This window comes from Xenopus tropicalis, chromosome 2 (assembly GCF_000004195.4).
Source record: "Xenopus tropicalis strain Nigerian chromosome 2, UCB_Xtro_10.0, whole genome shotgun sequence".
NCBI classification, from domain to species: Eukaryota; Metazoa; Chordata; class Amphibia; order Anura; family Pipidae; genus Xenopus; species Xenopus tropicalis.
Window position 1 is genome coordinate 120685762 of NC_030678.2, and position 19685 is coordinate 120705446.

Here is a 19685-nt window from a genome sequence, read left to right on the forward strand (position 1 = left end):
TCAAGTGATTTTAACAAGTCAAGTTTCAAGATCTGTGCAGTCCGTAGTAACATGTAGCGTGACGTTGTTTTGGAACACACAAGCCCTTTTGTTTATCATGATTTCCTAACAACTGTTTCATTCCAGTCTGAAAACCAAAATATGTCATATTATAGAAAATTTTATAGGTACCAAAATTAAATGTATTAAACAGTTGGAAATATTCATTGTACAGAGTCATTTGTGAAAAATAGTAGAAATATGAAGCGGCAAGGAAGGTCATTATATGCTTTAAGTTTAAAAATTGTAAGCCAACAAAATTAAGAGAGAAGCAACAGGAAATTTTATTGAAGAGAATGTCATGCTAAGTGGATTGTGAAATGCTATGAGCAACTGAAAAAATATTCCCTATTAAACAGATTAGCATATCACACACTGTGCTTCAATATGGTGCTGTGGGGATCTGTGTAACAATAGCTTTAGATAATGTCCAGTCCATAACTAAACCCTGGCAATCATCGAATTACTTCTGCCTCCCTTCACATTTAGCAAAGCATTCATAGATAAAGTTTACTACTTCGGTTTCTTTGATGTTTTAAGAGTTACATTTAGCTATTGAGGTTGTTGAATGCTGTCAGCATTTCATGCACCCTAAACAAAAACAAAAATCAAGTATTTATTAATTACAGGGGGAGGGTGAAGTCTTCTTTGTTGTGTTCCGTTGTGTTTTATGGTGACCTTTAATCCACCCAGCTCTGCTAACTTGATTCATGAGCAACGCAAGATTTAAGAATTCTCTCTCTTGGTTTCTTTCCTTTATTTGATGTAAAGTATTCTACATTACATGTTAAGGGAAATTTGCAAAACGACTTTAGTAACCCAACAGTGGTAAACATAAGAGATATCATATACTGAAAAAAAAAAAACTAATAAAGCTTGATAAGGCAAGTTTGCCAACATAAGTGCAAACTAATATCAGAGCAGTAACTGACACCAACCAATTCAACATTTGCTTTTATTACTAAAAATGATCAAGAACATTCAAAACTATTTCATGACAATTATCTGTGGGTTACTTTACTTCTGAAAATGTGTGGATCAATAGATATAGATTTACATTCATTTAAGCAGCTCTGCACAATGCACAAGGAACTAGCACATACACAAAGAAAGCCCGCTCTCAAAGAACTTAAAGTAGTTGCGGTTAGGTAAACACCTACATATTTTAACAAAAATAGGGCTGACCTACCTACAAACCTGTCATATTAAAATATGTTAGACATTTAGGGTGAAGACACGTCATGGCTACTAAACGCCAGGAAATACCCTGCCATAGACAATACTGAAAATTTCCTCTGCTAAAACACACATAGAGACAATTATCAGTAAATGAAGAGCATTGTCTGTTTTTGTAGCCATGACAAGAAGCTGCTACTAGTAACTCCATGCGTCTTCACCCTCAAGGGGTCTTTTCTGCCTCCAGCTATGCTCATGATCTACCCCAAAACCACTAGCTTGCCTTTCCCATTTAGAGGTAAAATCAATGCTCTGCTACAAAAATAGATGACATGTAAAATCTGGTAACCATAATACGCACTGTTCTGTTTTTCACAATAAGTAATTTGGATCAAGGAAACTTCTGCCTTGTTTAATCCTTACTAAGATTGTAGCTGGTAAAGTAATCAAGCAAGATATCCTAACAAACTTTTCACAAAATATTCTCCAATAGAGATCAAGGTTAATGGGGGTGTTCTCATTAACTAAGCCCTTCAGTTAAACATCCCTCCTAATCCACATACAGGTTTTCCAGTTTATTTGAACAGGAACTGCTCTATGCAAACTGCATCTCAGAGCAAGTTTGTAAACTGGTCAGAAATACTGATTTCTGTGTGAATAGCAAGTAGCTGCTAGCTGGAAAATGTTATGCAAGAAATATCACAGGACAGCATAATAAGTTTGTACTAGAAATGCATTTTGCCTTAAGTATGTGTCTTCTATTCAAGAGCCATGATGCCTAAAGGGAGATTGCAACTTACCATTATATCTTTGGCATGAGACCAATAAACAGAAACAATTAGGTGCTGTTCCACAATATTTAGATTTGAAAAAATAGATGGGGCTTGTTCTGTTAATATAAACAGGATTACATTATGTATGGCTATGTAACTGTACTGCAATACATTATGGGGCACATTTATCAAAGTCTGAAAGTGTACGATTAAAAAAGAAAACTTTTTTTCTAATTTATAGAACCTTGCATATTTTCTGCGATATTTTCGTTAATTATGCTACTTTTTCGTGCTTTGTGTCAATTTGTGCGACAAAATCGTATTTGTAAACAACTTTCAAACGTCATTATCGTGACTTTCTCTTGGCTAGGTTGGAGCTGCAGAGTGCCATTGAGTCCTATGGGAGGCTTCCAAATCATGCACCGAAGGTTCAAAGTCAGAAAGTTTTTTGCACCGTTTATGATCATTTGGATATGAAAATTTTAGATCTTTCGGATCATACCACGATATATTTCTACAACCACGATATGAATTTTTGTGCAATTAATGCACATCAAAAATTATCGTTATTAATACAAATTTTTGCCAATCGTACTTTAAAACATCTGAAATTCGGACTTTGATGTGCCCCTATGTGTGCTGTATATAGCTGATAAATGAACCCAATATCACAAGACTCATTAAGCTTAGGAAGCAAACCCAGATTAGCAGCAATGTAAGACAGTATTTATTTAGTAACTAGCATGGCCAGAGATGTATGGATAACATCGACAGCAGCATTATGATACACTGGGAATGTTAAAAAGCGGCAGATTTTAAGGTTGTTTTTTTGTGCTATATGTATTTTTGTTGTTTGTTTATGGGAAGTGGCAAGGACAATATAGTCTCTCAACTTTCCAGAGGAACTTCAAGTACCAGAATTCATTACTTTACAATGGAAAAAGGAGAGGGAGAGGTTACATTACACTGTAAGTCCAAGGAATGTATCTTGGGCAATGGTTCATCAAAGTATTATATTTTCCTTTCAATCTGGAAGTTCAGATTTTATGCACCTTTTCTACATAACCCCAACTGAATGAGTAAAAGGTGCATAAAATCTGAACTTCATAAGGGGGGGGAGTTTATTGAATTTATTCACTAGGGGGCTGATTTACTAAGACACGATTTCGAATCCGAATTGGAAAAATTCCGATTGGAAACGAACATTTTGCGACTTTTTCGTATTTTTTGCGATTTTTTCTGCGTCTTTACGATTTTTGCGTAAAAACGCCAGTTTTTCGTAGCCATTACGAAAGTTGCGCAAAGTCGCGATTTTTTCGTAGCGTTAAAACTTGCGTGAAACATCGCGCCTTTTAAGTTTTAACGCTACGAAAAAGGCGCGACTTTGCGCGCAAGTGTTAACGCTACGAAAAAATCGCGACTTTGCGCAACTTTCGTAATGGCTACGAAAAACTCGCGTTTTTACGTAAAAATCGTAAAGACGCTGAAGAACTCGCGTTTTTACGCAAAAATCGTAAAGACGCCGAAAAAATCGCAAAAAATACGAAAAAGTCGCAAAATGTTCGTTTCCAATCGGAATTTTTCCAATTCGAAATCGTGTCTTAGTAAATCAGCCCCTAGGTGTTTGCTTTATGTATGGACATACATCCATAGAAATTGAATAATCCAACAATAGTTTTTTTTTTGTTTTTCATCTTTATTATTAAAAATTTTAAATAGTCACTATATAGTATAAGGCATAAATAAAAAAAAAAAATCAGGACAGATATTTCGATGTACAGAGTTTTTCAACAAAGGTAAAACCTCTGTAAGAAAAAAGGTGAGAAATAAAGCTCTAAATTAAGATTTTTCCATTCACAAATTGCATAATTTTCCTTGTATCATTACATCTATAATGAAGAAGTCACTCCTTCGCTCACCCAAGTGGGATTACATGCTAACCAAGCCCACCATGTGTTAATTGAAGACAAAGCCCAGCTTCCGTCTCATTATGTCTCTAATGTAGGAAACGGGTTTGCCTTTTCAGTTCAAGAATATCGCACCTGCACTGATTTGATTAAGAAACCATATTAAAACCAACACACAGTAAACAAAACTACATCACATTTAATTTTTTTTCATATTTTTGTCCTACAATATAAATTTTCTAAAGTAATTCTGCAAAGCAATAGAGAAACAAAACAGGTAATAAAATTTCAGCCAGATAAATGTATGATGGAATATAAAAAGAATACAGCATTACTCATAGGTTAAACTAATCCCAAGAGACAGGTAGCTATGTTCCTAAAATACAATATATAACATTAAAAACAATATATTTTCAATAAATTTTTGATAAAGCATTGAAGGGTGTGCTGGTCATGGATGATTATTATTTTCTGTATATACACAATTTTGGCCATGCACCCCGCAGAATATTGAGCCTTGGAGTGCGGACACCATTTGGATATATTTATGTATATATATATACACAAAGGATGGCACACCGCTACATAACATACCTCGGGTGCTCGGTAAAGGGTTCCAATAGTATAAAAAAGACCAGCAACTCCGGGATTTCTTGTGAAAAATCAAAACATATATTCCCGATGAGGACCGAAATGTTACGTTGGCTGTTTATGCTACTTTGAATATATGTTTTGATTTTTCACAAGAAATCCCGGAGTTGCTGGTCTTTTTTATACTATATATATATATATATATATATCTATATATATCTATAGATATATATAAGAGCAAACGGAGCACACCCTATAATGGTTCAAACGTCCAGGGTGCTGGAGTGCGGCTCACTGTCTGTCTGTCTGTATATATATATATATATATATATATATATATATATATATATATATGTATATATATGTATATATGGTATCACTAGGTCCGCACTCCCATTACTCACTTTACTCCATATCCAATTCAAGGGTGCTGCACATGGTTGTAGCTCATATTCATTCCAATTGACAATGCGCACTCCTCATTCTTTATAGTTCATTTATTGTTGCATTAAAAACATCAACGTTTCGGTCCAGGTCTAGGACCTTTATCAAGATGTTTAACATCTTGATAAAGGTCCTAGACCTGGACTGAAACGTTGATGTTTTTAATGCAACAATAAATGAACTATAAAGAATGAGGAGTGCGCATTGTCAATTGGAATGTATATATATATATGTATATATATACACATACACACACACCTCTATAAATCTATAGAGTCTCTTTCAATAATATAATGGCAAGTCATTGGGAGGCAGCAGGGGAGCAATTTCGGTTATTTTTTAAAATGCAATCTGCGTGCTATCAGACAGTGGCAAAAGACTGTTTAGTTTTTTTATTAAATTGTAGTATATATACAATATATATGTATAGACATACATATATGTCTATAAATGCAAGTGATATTTAACGAAGAAAGAAAATCAAACAATGCTACAAGATAGCAAGTTTTTATTTTGCTAAATTTTAAAAAGTACATTTATCATGCAGCTTGTTAAATAAACAGTCAGCTGTCGACTGTATCTTGAGTAAAACATGCACTTTAAGCCATTAAGTTTTAAAAAATGTATGGGAGCATATTTACTAACTCATGAGGTATTCTCGGAAGTTAGATTTTTTGTCATTATAAACACTGTCTTGACTGCCAGATAAAAATGTCTTTAACAAATTGACACTTTCATCACAAAAGATAATTCATCGGAGTTCATTTTTATTTTTTTTTAACAGTAAGCATCAATTTGTAAGAAAAAGAACTAGCCAGGGGTATTCTCAGGTATCTCAGGAAAAATTGTGAACTGTTTACCAAAAACTATACCGGTTTAGGGTACTTCTGTATGAGCAGGCTGGGTGCACATGCGCAGTAATGTGAACATGTGAAAAGCCAGCTTTTTGCTTCATTTTCACACTACTGCGCATGCACACCTGGACAGGAACATAAATAGAATAAGAAGTTGGCTGTGCGGGACTACTTGACTTGTACCCTAGGCCAATGCAGTTTTCAGTGAACAAGACCACCAGCCTGGGGTCTCGGGTGATTAAAAGGGTAAGGCCCCACAAGGCAGATTATCAGCCTGCATATAAACAGACTAACAATCCTTAGTGGGCCTTACTTAACAAGTGAAGTATGGAATTTACTAAATAACTTAAACCTTATACAATTTACTAAAGTAAATGAAAAAAAGACAATTAAAAATATTTTATGAGCCAAATAAGACTGCATGTCTTTATTAATGATTCATTGCTTTGTATTTACTTTTACTACCATCCCCTATTTTCCTCTCAAATCAGATATTGAGCTCTGTATAAACAAGCCCTTCCCTTAACATCAACTGCTCCCTGATTCTCTCTTCTAAATATATCAGGCACTTTATTATAAAGGTGGTCAAACTGGTTATGATAATTTAACTAACTAGCTACTGCTTATTCCACAGTTGCTCTGAAATAGGTGGAGGTATAAAAGTTCTTTCCGTTTCTGCAATATAGTACAACATTTAATAAAAATCTGTTTTGTTTTTTGTTTTTTGTTTTTTAAATTACAAGAACATGCAGAAAGTATTTTCAACATAGACCCTATAAATTAGCTTTAAGTTAAACTGGTTAAAAATGGGTGTATTTTAACTCAGAGCTGCTACTATTATTAGAAGATTTAGCATACAGTGGTGTGAAAAACTATTTGCCCCCTTCCTAATTTCTTATTCTTTTGCATGTTTGTCACACTTAAATGTTTCTGATCATCAAACACATTTAACTATTAGTCAAAGGTAACACAAGTAAACACAAAATGCAGTTTTTAAATGAGGGTTTTTATTATTTAGGGAGAAAAAAAATCCAAACCTACATGGCCCTGTGTGAAAAAGTAATTGCCCCCTGAACCTAATAACTGGTTGGGCCACCCTTAGCAGCAATAACTGCAATCAAGCGTTTGCGATAACTTGCAGCGAGTCTTTTACAGCGCTCTGGAGGAATTTTGGCCCACTCATCTTTGCAGAATTGTTGTAATTCAGCTTTATTTGAGGGTTTTCTAGCATGAACCGCCTTTTTAAGGTCATGCCACAACATCTCAATAGGATTCAGGTCAGGACTTTGACTAGGCCACTCCAAAGTCTTCATTTTGTTTTTCTTCAGCCATTCAGAGGTGGATTTGCTGGTGTGTTTTGGGTCATTGTCCTGCTGCAGCACCCAAGATTGCTTCAGCTTGAGTTGACGAACAGATGGCCGGACATTCTCCTTCAGGATTTTTGGTAGACAGTAGAATTCATGGTTCCATCTATCACAGCAAGCCTTCCAGGTCCTGAAGCAGCAAAACAACCCCAGACCATCACACTACCACCACCATATTTTACTGTTGGTATGATGTTCTTTTTCTGAAATGCTGTGTTACTTTTACGCCAGATGTAACGGGACATGAACCTTCCAAAAAGTTCAACTTTTGTCTCGTCGGTCCACAAGGTATTTTCCCAAAAGTCTTGGCAATCATTGAGATGTTTTTTAGCAAAATTGAGACGAGCCATAGGGGCTGATTTACTAACCCACGAATCCGACCCGAATTGGAAAAGTTCCGACTTGAAAACGAACATTTTGCGACTTTTTCGTATGTTTTGCGATTTTTTCGGATTCTGTACGAATTTTTCGTTACCAATACGATTTTTGCGTAAAAACGCGAGTTTTCGTATCCATTACGAAAGTTGCGTAAAAAGTTGCGCATTTTGCGTAGCGTTAAAACTTACGCGAAAAGTTGACGCAAAATGCGCAACTTTTTACGCAACTTTCGTAATGGATAGGAAAACTCGCGTTTTTACGCAAAAATTGTATTGGATCCGAAAAATTCGTAAAGAATCCGAAAAAATCGCAAAACATACGAAAAAATCGCAAAGTACCGATCATTACGAAAAAAACGCAATCGGACTCCATTCGACCCGTTCGTGGGTAAGTAAATCAGCCCCATAATGTTCTTTTTGCTTAAAAGTGGTTTGCGCCTTGGAAATCTGCCATGCAGGCCGTTTTTGCCCAGTCTCTTTCTTATGGTGCGTCGTGAACACTGACCTTAATTGAGGCAAGTGAGGCCTGCAGTTCTTTAGATGTTGTCCTGGGGTCTTTTGTGGCCTCTCGGATGAGTTGTCTCTGCGCTCTTGGAGTAATTTTGGTCGGCCGGCCACTCCTGGGAAGGTTCACCACTGTTCCATGTTTTTGCCATTTGTGGATAATGGCTCTCACTGTGGTCCCAAAGCTTTAGAAATGGCTTTATAACCTTTACCAGACTGATAGATCTCAATTACTTTTGTTCTCATTTGTTCCTGAATTTCTTTGGATCTTGGCATGATGTCTAGCTTTTGAGGTGCTTTTGGTCTACATCTCTGTGTCAGGTAGCTCCTATTTAAGTGATTTCTTGATTGAAACAGGTGTGGCAGTAATCAGGCCTGGGGGTGACTACAGAAATTGAACTCAGGTGTGATAAACCACAGTTAAGTTATTTTTTAACAAGGGGGGCAATCACTTTTTCACACAGGGCCATGTAGATTTGGAGTTTTTTTTCTCCCTTAATAACGTAAACCTTCATTTAAAAACTGCATTTTGTGTTCAATTATGTTATCTTTGACTAATATTTAATGGTTTTTGATGAGCAGAAACATTTAAGTGTGACAAACATGCAAAAGAATAAGAAATCAGGAAGGGGGCAAATAGTTTTTCACACCACTGTATTTATTTGCTCAAAAACAACTTACCTATAACTGAATACAGAATACAGTCCTGAAAGTGGCAGCCTTACTACTAATTGAAATGTAGCTTTATTTAAAGTAACGGTTTATAAATCTGATCTATGGAAATGCATTGTAAACAGAATTGTCATTAAGGTGTTTTTTGATTACATGGGCATGATTATACATTATACAGATAAAAGCCATAGTTTTAAAAGACAAAAATACTTTATAACTGTAAAATAAACACAGCAAGATTTGCAGTCTTTACAAAAACATGATCTGGAATTATGACTAATTGCCACAGAATTATCTTTTCATTTTATTATTAGAACAATATACAGTAATGAGGCCAGGTTAAGCTCCAAATGGCCCATAACAAGTGTTTTTTAGCCAGGAGCATAATCAGACACCTTTCACTGGTGAATGCATCTACAACACCCTGCTATGCTAGTTCTTTTGCTAAAGATTCATTACCAACCACAAAAGAACTCAACTTACCAGACGTCGAGCAAATTCTTTGTTTTCAGAAAGAAACCCATATCCTGGGTGGACCTTGAAAATAAAAACAGAGGGTGTTATCACAATAAGCACTTATTCCATTCTCCATTTATATTATTTAACCCTAAAAGCCCTGGCCTGGGGTTTGTATTGTAAATCAACATATGCAACTGCTTCACAGTAGCCACTCATGTTTTTACATTTAATGGAATAAAGGACTTTTTTTTCTTTTAAAGAAGGAGTGCAACTTTTTCTCTTTTTTTCTATGGCATGCAACGACAGAAGACAAAATAGAATAAAAATCTGAAAAATATATGTAAAAAAATGAAGAAGCATATTCTAATTAAATGCTACTGCACCACTTTATTCATATTATTTTTTTAGCTGTTTGACTCCAAAACATGACTCAGTGTTTCGAAATGGAACAAACTATTGATTTAAAAGCAGAATTATTTTTAATACTAGAATTAAATCTCATCGTTTTAGCACAGTGTTTAATAAATGATTCAAACGTATGAGAAAAGGATGAAAACAGCAGCACAGCAAGAGTTAAACATAATTGGGATTTTTTTTCCTTTAGCATATCTGGGAATGAACTGAAGCTGCTCCCTGGTGTGAATTCTGAATCCAACACCACCTGCAGGAACTGCCACTAGCCCTGCCAGATGCTTCAAAGCCTTTGATTTCCAGTAAAGATTTCGGCCACATTTAACTCATGTGACATGAACCAAATGTACAAAATAGTCATCCCTTTTCTATTACTCCTCCCTTTTTTTGGTTTAAAGCAAATTCTGTTTTTCCTGCCCTCTATATCTATAACAGCAGTAGCAGAAAGATCCATTCAGACTCACAGCTTGTGCACCGGTGTGCTTAATGGCATCCATGATGGCATCCATGTTGAGGTAGCTTTTGCTTGTGGGAGCTGGGCCAACACAGACAGCTTCATCGGCCATTTTCACATGAACCTAAGGAGGCACAAATGTTGTATTAACAGATGCTCACAGCAAAAGTAATTACCATCGTTCTATAACATGGTTAGAAAATTGGCAAATGTAATTGTTTTACAGATAAGGAGCATGTTTTTACCCATTATTAAAGTGGACTAGAATCACAAGCATAAAATGAAGCCAAGCTAAAATACAGCAAATCTGTTAATGTTTAAAACACCAAAGCATTTTAACATCATAGAATGGTGAAACAAATAAATTCTTAAAATATTTTCAATGGCATAAAACTTAAGGGTATTTTTTTGTTTGTTTGTTTTTTTAATGTATAATACAATTTTTAAATAATTCAGTTTCAATAAAATTGTATCATTTAAAAATTAAATAATTCCCATTATTCAGTGACTTAAGTTTACATCTACATCTTCCATTACAGATTAAACATTCAAATGGACAGATTGCAAAACATTATGATTGTATTTTTATTTATATAGCACCACTTTCAAACAATAAAGGAAGAAGACTAGATAAAATAAAATATATACAAAACTCAGGATTTAGTGGTAAGCTTTAACCGAGACAGGAGGAAGGAGGTCCCTGCCCTAAAGAACTTACTAATGCTTGCATTTATATGATTTATATGAACTTATACAACAAAATAGGTGAATCAAATTAAGGTAAATAGTTAACAAATTCTTAGCTAACATGATTTATAAAAGTTTAGAAAAAAGCCTTCCATAAATAAAGGGATAACAATATAACGCAAAGATATACCATTAGCAGAAATAGCATTAATTATAATTATTATTTATATAGAGTCGCTATTTCATGCAGCGCTTTACAGAGTAAAGAGGTACAACAAGACCAAAAAGTTAAAGGGGACCTGTCACCCTAAGAAATAACTCCAAATTATTGGAATTACTCAATCAAAGCAAGAAGGCAGGCACCATTTTGTGGACACTGTTATGAAGGCAAACTTTGTATCATGCCAAAATCTTGTTTATGTTCCAGAATGGGGAAGAAGATGCCCAGGCCCATGCACTGGCTACATAATTAGGTGATGAGGAGGGAAAGGGAAAGCGAGATGTGCAGTGACATCTAGGTAGCCCAAGGCATAGAGGCGGGGCAAGCAATATATGATTGACAGCTGGGATTTTTAAATGCCTTTATAATGGGTTTGGATATGTTATGTTAATATAAAAATGAATTTGGGTTTCATGTTTAATTTGAAAAGGACTTTTATTGTACAGCTTTTTATGTCTGGGTGACAGGTCCACTTTAACATGTACATATAAACAATTCCCGAAAAATGGTTTACGGTTACATTTCAATATAGGGAATATAAGGGAAAGGTGCTGCTCGCAAGAGCTTACATTCTAAGAGGGAGGGCGGTTGAGACGTAAGGTTAGGGTAAGCAGTGTGATGGTAGAGTTCATGTTGGTATGTAAAGTGACAGTAAGAGTGCAGAGTAAGAGGTGAAAACCAATGGTTAGTGAGTGTGTGGGGAAAAGATAATGGGTGTTCAGCGGGTAATCAAGTTGCTGAGGGTTTAGGTTATATCAGGGATCCCCAACCTTTCTTACCCATGAGCACCCCTTAAAAAAAGGCTGGGGAGCAACATGAGCAAAAAAACTTTCCTAGTAGGTGACCAATAAGGACTCAGATTGGTTAATTAGTAGCTCAATGTGGACTGCCAGACTACTAGAGGCTCTGTTTAGCAGTACACATGGTCTTTATGCCTCCAAAACATGCCTCTAAGTCAGAAATTCAAAAATGGGCACCAACTTTGAGGCCACTGGAAGCAGCATCAAAGGGGTTGGTGAGCAACATCAAAGGGGTTGGTGAGCAACATGTCGCTCACGAGCCACTGGTTGGGGATCACTGGGTTATTGGCTTGAATAAAAGGGTGAGGTTTAAGAGACCGTTTAAAAGCCTGGAGACTCTGGCAGTGTCTAATGGGATGGGGCAGAGCATTCCAGAGGAGCACATGAGAAGACCTGGATGCGAGAGTGACAGGAGGTAATGAGTGAGGAGGAGAGAAGCAGGTCATGTGCAGAGGTTATGTCTGGGGTGTACTTAGGGATTAGGTTAGTTATATAGAGGGGTGCGGCACTGGTGAGTGCTTTGTAGGTGAGTACAAATATCTTAAACTGAATCCTGTACATAACAGGTAGCCAATGCAGGGACTGGCAGAGAGGGGCAGCACGTGCAGAGCAGGAGGAGAGGTTTGAGTCTGGTGGTACTGTTCATGATGGATTGGAATGGGTCAGTTTAGACAGGGGAAGCCCACAGAGCAGTGAGTTACAGTAGTCTAAATGAGATATGATAAGGGCGTGCATGAGAATTTTGTCAGTTTCATGAGTGAGGAAAGGTCGAATACGAGCAATGTTTTTGAGGTGAAACCGACAGGATTTGGAGAGTGTTTGAATGTGGGGAATGAATGAGAGAGCAGAGTCAAATGTGACTCAGACAGCGAACTTGTGGAATTAGGGTTACATTAAAAATATTTTTTTCATGTACCAACAGAAGTAATAAATTGCATTCCTCAATTACCAACTGAGTATAGGGAAAGATGAAAGGTGCAAAGATCAAGGTAATAGCCATGGTCTGGACTCGCAATGCAGCATTTCCTTCCAGAACTGCAGCATACATTGCCCTGCTACACAATTTAGGAATGACAAGCACAGGGTCGGACTGGGCCACCGAGAAAAATCCCGGTGGGCCCCGGGGGCCCAGACCCGACTCTCGCCGGCGCCCTCCCTGCCCAACTGTTCCTCCCGGCGCGTTAAATTTTTGCGTGCTTCGAGAGGACGTCGGGTGGGGGAGCCTGCGGGGGGGGTTAGGTGGACCCCGGGAGAGCGGGTTAGGGGACGCGACCGGCGGGGCCACCTGCAGGGCCCCTGGGGCGGGAGCGCCGGTGGGCCTTGCACCCCCCACTCCGACCATGGACAAGCATTATTCAAATACTGTATCCCTCTGTAAAATTGTGTGTAAATTGCATTACCATCAATATGGGCATCATAAAGACCTTTGCTTGCATTCTTTTCATTCAAAGCAAAAGAAATAGCATTGTTGATAAAGCGGAGCTGCAGTAAAGAAACAGTATACACACACGATTCGGTATACTAATTACACAAGATTGGAGATTACATTACATTTAAAGCGCTGAGGACTTTGGTATTGTATTTACCTCACTACAAAAGAAATAGCCTGCATGAGCAGAATGTAAAGAAAAGTTCTATTCTTAAAGGAGAAAGAAAGGTAAAAACTAAGTTAGTTTTATCAGAAAGGTCTATGTAAATACAGTTATAAGCACTCACAGAAATGCTGAACTAACATCTCTGTCAAAAGATTTGTTGTGTCTGTAATTCATGTGCCAGAGACACACAGCTCTCTGCTCCCTCCTGCTCCCCCCTCCCTCAAGAATGCTAAGAACTCAGTCCCCCCCCCTTTAGGAATGTGGATCTGAGCCAATCAGCAGGAAGCTAACTCATAGTCTTACAAACTGAGCATGTACACTTGGTCTTGGTGCAGGAGTGAGGCATTATGGGAACTTTCGTTACACAGCTCAGCGTTTTTTTCTTCCTGTTTGGCTTCTGATCATCTGAACGGGAGAAATATGGGGAGACTGAAGGGCACTATTGAGAGAACTGAAGGTATGCCTGCAGCTTGAGATTAACTCTTTATTAGCCTTTCCTTCTCCTTTAAGATCTGGTCACTTGTACCCATAGTGCTGCAAACTACAGCTTGAGCCCAAGTTACAATAAATGGGCATTGTATTCTAGGCAATACAATATTGACATTAAACTACCACTTTCAATAATCCCTGCATGGCTTTTGTACAGACACAAATGCAAGCTTTTAGACATGACACTGCATCTCATGCTAGTCCATGAAAAGCAATCCTAAAGAGCATTTCCTGTTGCACAAGCAGATGTTGCACACTTAGACAAGTGGAACTGGCAATTTAACCACCAATTTTGCCATGTTTCTTTTTATTTTAAAGCAAGGATTGATTTAATTTTTAGGAAATATGCTGGTGCAGAAGTGGATCAGTAGATTTTTTTGTAGTGCTTTTTTTATCCTTTAGTGTGTGTGACTTGAATGAATCCTTATCGTACTTCATTTTTTTTGTAATTTTTAATTTTAACCACCAATCTCTGTACAAAGATATTCTTTTAGTTTAGTACCCATTTTTAAATTTACAGAATAGGTACTGCCACAGAATGTGTTCATTCTGTGTTTTGTACTACTCTTTTACACCACAGGGTTCTTAGACATCACATATTTTTGGTATCCTGTGACTTTGGTATCCTATGACTTTAATGAGGGCCAAACAATCAAATTAGATCAGATTGGATGCAGTCCCCGATCCGAAGAAAAATCAAACCCGCCCAATTGAGATCTGGCCGATATCAGCCGCTAGTGCAAAGGTAATCCATGGAACAGCCACAACTGAAACAAGGTAAAGCAATCACACCTACAAACTCACAAAGATGAAAGCAAAACTGCAATCCCACTACAGTACAATTCAAATTTTTTATATCCTCTCCTTGTTATTCTTGTCAGAACAGGCCTGCTTATAAAAGATGAAAAAACAAAATACACAAAATCCATACAGAACACAATATTTAATTTTCTTTATTTGGATTGCATGAAAAATTAGGACACTCTTATTACTATGGTCTTTTGCCTTTCTGCGGTTTTAAGTGTTTCAAGAATCCTAAGGAAAGACTGAACACTAATCACTAATAAAGTGGCAGCATGGGAATCAGATATATTACCAATTGTTGAACGCGCTGCTTGTTTAGTTCTTATACAGGCATGTGCTAACATGTTCTAATAGTCATAATTCTTACACAAGCTCCTTGATTAGGCCCCCCAACTCCCAGATGGAGTCATCCCTAGCACCAAATAATCTCCATTAGTCTCCTGCAACAGTCCTGAAGCAGAGAGCTTCAATTAAATAGGTCTCCAAGGAGACACCTTAATCCTAACTTTTTTTTTTTTAACAAAAATAATAATAATTAAAGAAACTAACAAATTTTGGTAAACTATAAACACTGTTTATTGCAAATGTTTAATAAACAACTTGGGATTGTTAATAAAAAAAATACTAAAGAGAGTTGGTTTGCTGCAGAATTGCTGGAGTCAAACGCATTCCCACCAGTGCTAACAAAATACAGGATTTGTTAGCAGAACTTGCATTTGCCATGGAAGGCAAGAAAACTTGCTTGGGCATACAGTAGGATAATTATGGTGCAATTTATTCACAGTGACTGTGTGACCAGTTTCTTCAGACTACTTACTGCTTTATTATACATACAGACAGAATTCCCAGGACAGCTTTATGATGGGCTGCTATAAGACACACTAGGATTGGATACGTTGGCATAGTTCAAAATTAAATGCAGCTAGTATAAATGTTCTAGGAAATTCTCCATACATATATCTAATAAAGGAAGAAAAATGGTAAATGGAAAAGAGAGAAAAAGGAAGAACAAAGCAAAAAGACAAGGATTACTTGGAAAAGTTAGAATTGGAGTAGAAAGTGTGAAATAAGAAAGGGGTAGCTGAGTAGCATATATACATATTCTGAGGACCTAAAAAATGGTTAGGGGGCCTTTTCCCTGTTTTGTCTTGGTACCTAGTAACTCTCTTGCAACCACACTGCCCATTTTTAAAACACTTACTGTACATGACTGGCCTCTGGAGAAAGCAGTGCTGTACATATCTTAGCTGGAAAGCTTAACTTTGAATTTCTTAAATTAGCTTCACATGCATTCCCCCTCTTAACACAGAGAAAACAATTGTACACAGACACAATTACTTTCTCTATTACTGGTATAATTATTAAGACTTTATAAAGCACCAAAATATTATGCTGCGCTGTACTATAAATGGGAGTATACACTGAATATACAGATTACAAACAAAACAATTGATAACCTATACAAGGTCCAAAAGAGCATACAATCTAAACTACTATAGGGAATGCAACCTGCTAAATGTGTGATCTGATGCCCATATGCGTGGCTAGACTATTCAATAAGTGTTGCAGAAAGTACAGGTATGGGCCTGTATACAGAATGCTCAGGACCCCTGGTTTTTCGGATAAGGAGTTTTTCGTAATTTGGGTCTCCATACATTGTCTACTAAAAAATCACTTAAACATTAAATAAATGCAGTCTATGGGAGATGGCCCTCCCATAATTCAGAGCTTTCTGGATAATGGGTTTTCAGATTACACAGTAAAAACAACAATGAAAAATGTTACATATACATAGCCATAGATGTACTGTGGAATCTGAATTAAACCTGAATTCATCCTGTGGTGAAGTATTTCTATGCAGAAAATTAAATAACCATAGATAAAAATTCTTTTAAACGCAGAACACAGCAGTCTCTAAAGGTAGTAACAATTAAGAAAGCAATCAAAATGCCAAATTTTACACACTTTTGCTACATTCTTATTCAACATTATAAAGCAGAAAAGGAATTTCTTCTACACTAAGGGGTCTATTTATTATGCTGTGTAAAACTAATTAGCAGAAAAAAACTGCGTAAAAAGCTGTGTAAAATAAATGGAAAAGATCGTTGTCTGAACACCAGATATTACACCGTTATTGTCTGTAAGTTCCAGTGGAAGAAAAACTGCGTAAAGAATTACGACGATTTTACACCATTTTTACACGGCGAAGCCTGGCAAATTTTCTTGCCGTTTTTTACACAGCATAATAAATATGCCCCATAGTAAAACATGAGTTAACTGAATTTCTGGCGTAGGGATGTTTTTTATGCTGGCAGAAACTATGCTAAGGCGAATTGGTATTATTGTGGAGGGCCACATTATATCTGCATATTTGGTGGTACTTTTTTCTTTACTGTAGAAACGTTTGCATTTTTTCCTTCCTTGCATTTTCCCTTTCCAATGTTAAATGAGGTTGAGGCCATGTGACTGAGGAGGGAAAGACATGCTAGTTAGCACTACTATCTCTTGACTGGACTTTAAACAGGACTGGCACAGTTTTAGGAATGTCTTGCTGGAAAATGAATGCTCTTCCACACAGCTCTGGCAGATGGTATAAAATATGCTTCTACAAAGCACAATTTTATTTCTTTATGTTCACTTACTTGATCCTATGCAATTCAACTAATATATAACAGATGAAAAGTAATACATGTCTAAAGGTGGCCAGTCAAGGGCAAGTCCTTTAGACCAATTCAGCAGCTTGAACCTAGGCACCTTGAGTGCCAGTTATATCATATTTAAGTTGGATACAGGACCATTATCAAACAAAAACACACAAAATGACCTCTATATTTTTGCAGCATAATAAAAAAAGTCAACTATAAGCTAGAAATTTACTTTTTTCAATGAAAATGCCAAAATTACAACATTCTAGCTAGAATAGCAGTAAAGTATATGCTAACACAGGCAGCATTTTGTTGGGGTCTTCACACTTCAGCTGACACTAATGTACTCCATCTTAATTTATCTGATCATTAGGTTCCAGTTTGTTCAGCTGTAAAACTACAAACACTAATTGCTTCAACATCAAAAAGTCATAGCTGTCTACTTCATCTCCCTAGACAGCAGGGAGAAATTATCAGGGGTAAGCATGATAATATCTTGATAAATGATGATTCACATCAATTCTCTGTCAGTCAACCACAAGAGCTAATGCAAGACACCACTCAGTCTCATTACTAGATCCTCGGGCAAAGAGTACAATACACACCAGGAACCAGATATAGAGAACAGCAGGATTTCAAAGTTAAACATGGGAGTCAGCAAACATTTAAATAAAGTACAGATTAATTTCTTTTACATATTATAAATTGCCAGTGTTATTGCTGAATTATTAAGTGTGCAGAGAAAAGCAGCATAATAAAGATTATACATCATTGCTTTATAAAAAGAAATAGTGGCTAGTTTATTTGCCAACAATAACTTTTTACGAGTGGTACTGATGTGTGGTCTACAAGGGGATCATATACAAGTTCGCTTCCCCTTTTAAAGCACATGTTTAGGCATAACTCTCTACAGAGTTTAGTTAGGGGAAAGATAAGCCACTACAGCAACCATTAAGGAGCCATCTGCATATTCTCACCTTTTATTTCCACGACATACACTATTGCTCTATTTTTTTCAGCAACTTTATTACTACTAAACAAACAACCCTGTGTAAAAACATAAATATCTTCAAACAGACAATTAAAAAAAAAAACAGCCGCTTTGGATTATTAAGGTTTAATGATAACAAATGATGGAATGACATAACTTTAACTGCGTGTGTCAAATCTTTGTTTAGACATATTTCAGTACTGCATATTGGAAATTACAGTACAGGTATAGGATATATTGTCTGGAATGTTTGGGAACTCTGTTTTCAAAATAAGGGACATTTCCATAATCTGCATCCCCAAACTGTAAATCTACTAAATAACATTTATACATTAAAAAAAGACTCTGGGAGATGGCCTTCCTGTAATACTGATCTTCTTTCTAGCTGGTTTCTGGATAATGGATCCCATACTTGTACATGTTTTATAACTCAAAACTTCTACCATGAGGCATGCTGATAACGGCTTTAGGGGGCATTTACCTAAATGGTAACTTAAGAGTTAATCTTGAGCCAACAGAATGAGCTGTTTACATATAGGAGTGTGCTTCCCCCCCTCTAGAACCCCCCATGCTGTGGTACAAGGATGGCAGTTAATAAGGGGTGGGTCAAAGGTGTCGTGGCTTTGCTGTCTCAGGCAACAAAAGGGCTCAAGGGGCCTAAGCTTTAAACAGTTTCCTGTGAATACAATATATATTAAGTCAACGTCTTGTTGTATTACTACTGTAATATGCTGTATATGTGTACATCTGAAAACAAAAAATAAAACGGTATATTTCCACTTAGATCTGGTTACAATATCTTAAAATTTATGCATCAAAAGATTGAAAAGCCTTTCAAGAAATGTGTTTTACAATAAAATTATGAATCATACAACCAAATATCAGAAATACCAAAACAATACCAGATTCTTGGAAACTAATAGACCCTTTTATAACAAATTGCTGCAATTGTGCCATAATTACATCTCAAGTGCTCAGGTTTAGCCATTATTAAATATCACTGTTTCTTGCAAGTCTGTGTCTGCAGAATCTCATTGTCTCACTGGACCCATGGACATGAATTGAATTTGTACAGAAAGGGCAATCCTGCTGGGCACCACAGATGTCCCACTTCAACTCCAGAGAAACATTAAATGTTCACAATTTCTACAGTGGGAGCAGGAGTGGAAAATGTGTTAAAGATACAATGCTTTAAAAATAATTTATTTAACAACAAAATTCCTATTTTCCTTAAAAGTTAAACAGGTTATTTTTATATGCTTTTGTGTTGATGATGATAAAATGAATGATAAAAAGGCTTCAAAGCATTGTATGGCTAAAGCTTGAGCATAGAAAACTGTTCAACAGGAGGCCAGAGGACACAGCAAGGCTGACTGGTGAAAACGTCTAAATTGGACAAGTCTAACCACTAACCCTTCAGCTGTCATTG

General features: G+C 36.6%; 1 protein-coding gene across 1 annotated transcript in view; it reads right to left on the minus strand.

The window, feature by feature from the left end:
* pcca (propionyl-CoA carboxylase subunit alpha) overlaps positions 1–19685 on the minus strand; it is a 249052-nt gene that overhangs the window by 197329 nt on the left and 32038 nt on the right. Inside the window, exons 5-6 of the mRNA XM_002937086.5 lie at positions 10036–10149; positions 9185–9238 (exon numbers count right to left, since the gene is read on the minus strand). Coding sequence (XP_002937132.1) covers positions 9185–9238; positions 10036–10149 — 168 coding nt within the window. The remainder of the gene's footprint in view (positions 1–9184; positions 9239–10035; positions 10150–19685) is intronic.